Source organism: Xenopus tropicalis, chromosome 10 (genome assembly GCF_000004195.4).
Source record: "Xenopus tropicalis strain Nigerian chromosome 10, UCB_Xtro_10.0, whole genome shotgun sequence".
Taxonomy (NCBI): Eukaryota; Metazoa; Chordata; class Amphibia; order Anura; family Pipidae; genus Xenopus; species Xenopus tropicalis.
The window spans coordinates 705138-711723 of NC_030686.2; the positions used below are offsets into that span (position 1 = coordinate 705138).

At 56.9% G+C, this 6586-nt stretch overlaps 1 protein-coding gene across 1 annotated transcript; it reads right to left on the reverse strand.

Moving 5' to 3' along the window:
- Positions 1-500: 500 nt before the first annotated feature.
- tmem74b (transmembrane protein 74B) lies at positions 501-6249 on the reverse strand. Its single transcript, XM_031894524.1, has 2 exons — positions 5504-6249; positions 501-3309 (listed from the first exon to the last, which is right to left on the reverse strand). The coding sequence occupies exon 2, from the start codon at positions 3265-3267 to the stop codon at positions 2617-2619; it is 651 nt and encodes a 216-aa protein (XP_031750384.1). The 5' UTR covers positions 3268-3309; positions 5504-6249; the 3' UTR covers positions 501-2616.
- Between the last annotated feature and the right edge of the window lie 337 nt (positions 6250-6586).

Sequence of the window (6586 nt, forward strand, 5' to 3'; positions counted from 1 at the left end):
AAACTGTATGTGTGAGATAGCAGCGCCCCCTATGCCCTTCCCAGAGTATTGCCCCTATCCCTCTGCCCCAGAACTGTATGTGTGAGATAGCAGCGCCCCCTATGCCCTTCCCAGAGTATTGCCCCTATCCCTCTGCCCCAGAACTGTATGTGTGAGATAGCAGCGCCCCCTATGCCCTTCCCAGAGTATTGCCCCTATCCCTCTGCCCCAGAACTGTATGTGTGAGATAGCAGCGCCCCCTGTGCCCTTCCCAGAGTATTGCCCCTATCCCTCTGCCCCAGAACTGTATGTGTGAGATAGCGCCCCCCTGTGCCCTTCCCAGAGTATTGCCCCTATCCCTCTGCCCCAGAACTGTATGTGTGAGATAGCAGCGCCCCCTGTGCCCTTCCCAGAGTATTGCCCCTATCCCTCTGCCCCAGAACTGTATGTGTGAGATAGCAGCGCCCCCTATGCCCTTCCCAGAGTATTGCCCCTATCCCTCTGCCCCAGAACTGTATGTGTGAGATAGCAGCGCCCCCTATGCCCTTCCCAGAGTATTGCCCCTATCCCTCTGCCCCAGAACTGTATGTGTGAGATATCAGCGCCCCCTGTGCCCTTCCCAGAGCATTGCACCTTGGCCTGTGTGACACTGGACTCGGTTCTGAGTGTGAGCCTTTTGTACAGAAACTCCCAGCACCCAGTTGTGTTCTTTTCCTTTATTATAAATAAATACAGTGAGACACACAGAATCCTTGGCTAATCTCATGGGGGAGCGAGTAGCACCGAGCGCCGAGTTCCTAGGCACCGCCTCCAGCAGGGGGTTACGGGACAGGCACCGCCTCCAGCAGGGGGTTACGGGACAGGCACCGCCTCCGGCGGGGGGTTACGGGACGGGCACCGCCTCCGGCGGGGGGTTACGGGACGGGCACCGCCTCCGGCGGGGGGTTACGGGACGGGCACCGCCTCCGGCGGGGGGTTACGGGACGGGCACCGCCTCCGGCGGGGGGTTACGGGACGGGCACCGCCTCCGGCGGGGGGTTACGGGACGGGCACCGCCTCCGGCGGGGGGTTACGGGACGGGCACCGCCTCCAGCGGGGGGTTACGGGACAGTGGGGCAAATACAAATCCTATGACGGGGCAGAGACACTGGTATAATCAGTCAGAGGGGTTACTTGGCCTTGTCATGGGGGGGGGGGTGACATTTCATTGGTCAGTGCAGTATTAAAGGCAAAGTTAAATGTTAGTACATTATGGGATGCCCAGTTGTTTGCAACTTTTCATTTCTGTTTCCAGATGAGGGTCACTGACCCCGGCACCCAAATCCTTATCTTTCCTCTCATATTTATTCTCACCGCTGCCTGGTTGCAAGGGAAAACTGGACCCTAGCAACCGTATACAGCAGCTGGAATTCCAGCCTGGGACATTATAAAACTGACCAATTGCAAATTGTCTCAGAATATCCCCGGCTGCGCCATAGTAACGGGCGGATCCGATTGGTGCCAGTGGGGCTTATTCTCCTACAGGGCAGCTCCGCGGAACGAGGGGCAGTTTAGTAGCAGAGCAGGGGGTTGGCCGTTTGGGCACATTCCCAGCATCCTTCACTCACACCCCTCCCCCCTTATGTACATTCAGAGAGCACCCTGGGAACAGCCTTTGGGCTACTGCGATTGGCTATAGAGCCCCAATATCCCCCAATAGGAACTAGAATAGCTATTAAAGGGGAAGTTCAGTTCTTGGGTCAGTGCCGTTACTGCTGATGTCACAATGAGCATCGCCCCTATTGGCTGGCAATATGATTAACATTATGTAAACGAGGTAAGAAGGGGCGGGGCAAGTGCAGTTGCCGGAAATATGAAGAAATTCATTGGCAGATTCTGATTTCAGCACCCGGACTGTATAGATGGTTGAACTTCCCCTTTAATAGTGCAGATCCGGTGCAATACTGCCCCCTATGTACGGGGCAAATGTGAGGGTCCGTGGCTACAGTGCCACTGCCTGGGGCAGATCCAGCGCCGGTGCAATACTGCCCCCTATGTACGGGGCAAATGTGAGGGTCTGTGGCTACAGTGCCACTGCCTGGGGCAGATCCAGCGCCGGTGCAATACTGCCCCCTATGTACGGGGCAAATGTGAGGGTCTGTGGCTACAGTGCCACTGCCTGGGGCAGATCCGGTGCAATACTGCCCCCTATGTACGGGGCAAATGTGAGGGTCCGTGGCTACAGTGCCACTGCCTGGGGCAGATCCGGTGCAATACTGCCCCCTATGTACGGGGCAAATGTGAGGGTCCGTGGCTACAGTGCCACTGCCTGGGGCAGATCCAGCGCCGGTGCAATACTGCCCCCTATGTACGGGGCAAATGTGAGGGTCCGTGGCTACAGTGCCACTGCCTGGGGCAGATCCGGTGCAATACTGCCCCCTATGTACGGGGCAAATGTGAGGGTCCGTGGCTACAGTGCCACTGCCTGGGGCAGATCCAGCGCCGGTGCAATACTGCCCCCTATGTACGGGGCAAATGTGAGGGTCCGTGGCTACAGTGCCACTGCCTGGGGCAGATCCAGCCTTAGTAATGCCCCCTGTGGGCACACGTGCCGGACATGTTGGGTAGAAGCAGCCTGCGCCCCGTATCCAGCAGGTACTAAGGTTGGTCTGTTGCCCCGTTGGGGGGCAGAAGCTCGTGCTCCACCAGTACTTGCCCCCCGTCCGACGCCAGGGGCCGCATGCGCAGGTTCAAGGAGCCGTAGGTTTTCCTGGGCCCCCGGGCGGCGGGGAATTGTTTCCGATGGTAAAGTTCCCCTTTGCAGATGGAGACCATGAGCAGCAGGGAGAGCAGGGTGCCCCCCAGGGTGAGCAGCCCCAGGCCGGCAATGATGCACCTATCCAGGTGGGTGCCCAAGCGGGCATAGTAATGCTCCAGCCGCTCCATCTCGCGGGCACTCACAGTCTCGGGGCTCACCCGCACCTCCCGGGGGATCATGTAAGCCACGCCCACTAGGATTATACCACTGACCAATAGGATGAGGGAGCAGATGAACCCATAATCTACAGAATGGGGGGGTGCCGGGGGGGCCTGACTGTCCTCTGAGTGAGGAGATGTATCGCCTGTGCCCAGATGCCCCCTCGGCTCGGGCCGGCTCTCGTGGAGATGCCCCAAATCATCTTCACAGGCGGAGTCTGCGGGTTCCTCGTAGGCGGGGTTCTCGAATCCTCTGCTTTCCTCCCCAGGGGGCGCCCTGATTCCATGCCCGGCGGGCACCGTCCTCAGCTCTAGGGACTCTGCATGATCCATTGGCTGAACATTCTGTGCCCAGGGCAGCACATGGCACGGGAGCTGGGGGCAAACGAGAGAGATAGCGAGTAAGGGACAATGCCAGCTTGTGCCCCCCCTGCCTAATAATAACCCTGAGAGATAGCGGGTAAGGGCCAATGCCAGCTTGTGCCCCCCCTGCCTAATAATAACCCCGAGAGATAGCGGGTAAGGGCCAATGCCAGCTTGTGCCCCCCCCGCCTAATAATAACCCTGAGAGATAGCGGGTAAGGGCCAATGCCAGCTTGTGCCCCCCCTGCCTAATAATAACCCCGAGAGATAGCGGGTAAGGGACAATGCCAGCTTGTGCCCCCCCTGCCTAATAATAACCCTGAGAGATAGCGGGTAAGGGCCAATGCCAGTTTGTGCCCCCCCTGCCTAATAATAACCCTGAGAGATAGCGGGTAAGGGCCAATGCCAGCTTGTGCCCCCCCTGCCTAATAATAACCCCGAGAGATAGCGGGTAAGGGCCAATGCCAGTTAGTGCCCCCCTGCCTAATAATAACCCTGAGAGATAGCGAGTAAGGGACAATGCCAGTTTGTGCCCCCCCTGCCTAATAATAACCCTGAGAGATAGCGGGTAAGGGCCAATGCCAGTTTGTGCCCCCCTGCCTAATAATAACCCTGAGAGATAGCGGGTAAGGGCCAATGCCAGTTTGTGCCCCCCTGCCTAATAATAACCCTGAGAGATAGAGGGTAAGGGCCAATGCCAGCTTGTGCCCCCCTGCCTAATAATAACCCTGAGAGATAGCGGGTAAGGGCCAATGCCAGCTTGTGCCCCCCCTGCCTAATAATAACCCTGAGAGATAGCGGGTAAGGGCCAATGCCAGTTTGTGCCCCCCCACCTAATAATAACCCAGAGAGATAGCGGGTAACGGCCAATGCCAGCTTGTGCCCCCCCCCGCCTAATAACCCTGAGAGATAGCGGGTAAGGGCCAATGCCAGCTTGTGCCCCCCTGCCTAATAATAACCCTGAGAGATAGCGGGTAAGGGACAATGCCAGCTTGTGCCCCCCTGCCTAATAATAACCCTGAGAGATAGCGGGTAAGGGACAATGCCAGTTTGTGCCCCCCCTGCCTAATAATAACCCCGAGAGATAGTGGGTAAGGGCCAATGCCAGCTTGTGCCCCCCCTGCCTAATAATAACCCCGAGAGATAGTGGGTAAGGGACAATGCCAGTTTGTGCCCCCCCCTGCCTAATAATAACCCCGAGAGATAGTGGGTAAGGGCCAATGCCAGCTTGTGCCCCCCCTGCCTAATAATAACCCTGGCATGGCCCCCCACAAGCCTAATGATACCAGTACCTGCCCCCCTATAATAATATCCCTGGTACCTGCCCCCCTATAATAATATCCCCGGTACCTGCCCCCCTATAATAATATCCCCAGTACCTGTCCCCCTATAATAATATCCCCGGTACCTGCCCCCCTATAATAATATCCCCGGTACCTGCCCCCCTATAATAATAACCCCGGTACCTGCCCCCCTATAATAATAACCCCGGTACCTGCCCCCCTATAATAATATCCCCGGTACCTGCCCCCCTATAATAATATCCCCGGTACCTGCCCCCCTATAATAATATCCCCGGTACCTGCCCCCCTATAATAATATCCCCGGTACCTGCCCCCCTATAATAATATCCCCGGTACCTGCCCCCCTATAATAATATCCCCGGTACCTGCCCCCTATAATAATAACCCCGGTACCTGCCCCCCTATAATAATATCCCCGGTACCTGCCCCCCTATAATAATATCCCCGGTACCTGCCCCCCTATAATAATATCCCCGGTACCTGCCCCCCTATAATAATATCCCCGGTACCTGCCCCCCTATAATAATATCCCCGGTACCTGCCCCCCTATAATAATATCCCCGGTACCTGCCCCCCTATAATAATAACCCCGGTACCTGCCCCCTATAATAATATCCCCGGTACCTGCCCCCCTATAATAATATCCCCGGTACCTGCCCCCCTATAATAATATCCCCGGTACCTGCCCCCTATAATAATATCCCCGGTACCTGCCCCCCTATAATAATATCCCCGGTACCTGCCCCCCTATAATAATATCCCCGGTACCTTCCCCCCTATAATAATATCCCCGGTACCTGCCCCCCTATAATAATGGAGACAATAATAACAGAGGGAGGGGTTTGGGCCCCGGTGTAACTGGGGGGGACAAACACAAGAATCACTCACGGACCCCCCAATACCTCACTCTCCTCTCCCTGCGATGCTTTGGGTTTGGCCCGAACCCCAGATCCGCCCGTCCGCACGGAAATCAGCAGCTACCGGGCCGGGACCGTCATCTGTATCGTCTGGGAGTCACTACAGCGCCACCTACCGGCCAATACACATACCTACTGATTCACTGGGAGCGCCACCTACCGGCCAATACACATACCTACTGATTCACTGGGAGCGCAGCGGGGTGTGAGCGCCACCTACCGGCCAATACACATACCTACTGATTCACTGGGAGCGCAGCGGGGTGTGAGCGCCACCTACCGGCCAATACACATACCTACTGATTCACTGGGAGCGCAGCGGGGTGTGAGCGCCACCTACCGGCCAATACACATACCTACTGATTCACTGGGAGCGCAGCAGGGTGTGAGCGCCACCTACCGGCCAATACACATACCTACTGATTCACTGGGAGCGCAGCAGGGTGTGAGCGCCACCTACCGGCCAATACACATACCTACTGATTCACTGGGAGCGCAGCAGGGTGTGAGCGCCACCTACCGGCCAATACACATACCTACTGATTCACTGGGAGCGCAGCAGGGTGTGAGCGCCACCTACCGGCCAATACACATACCTACTGATTCACTGGGAGCGCAGCAGGGTGTGAGCGCCACCTACCGGCCAATACACATACCTACTGATTCACTGGGAGCGCCACCTACCGGCCAATACACATACCTACTGATTCACTGGGAGCGCAGCAGGGTGTGAGCGCCACCTACCGGCTACTGGATGTTCCCACAAGGCAATGAGCCCAAACACAGTGTGAAAGCTACAAAGGCATTTATGGGGGGGGGGGCAGAATACTGTGGCACAGTCACACCCCCCCCCCCCCCGAATATCATGGAAATCTATGGGCTGATTTGCAGCAGTCTGTCCTTGCTCGGCAGCCGTCACATGGAACTGGGGGGAGTCTGTTTGGGCAGTGATTGGGCAGAAATACCCCCATCCAGGGCTATAGGGGGGCCTAGGGGCCACACTGTGTATTTTCTGTTCATCCAATAAACGGCTGAAATCCTGCTGTTCCCATAGGGCAGGGTATATAT

Bases quoted from the DNA above. Each gene is read 5' to 3' on its own strand.
- tmem74b (XM_031894524.1), bottom strand. From the start codon at position 3,267: ATGGATCATGCAGAGTCCCTAGAGCTGAGGACGGTGCCCGCCGGGCAT.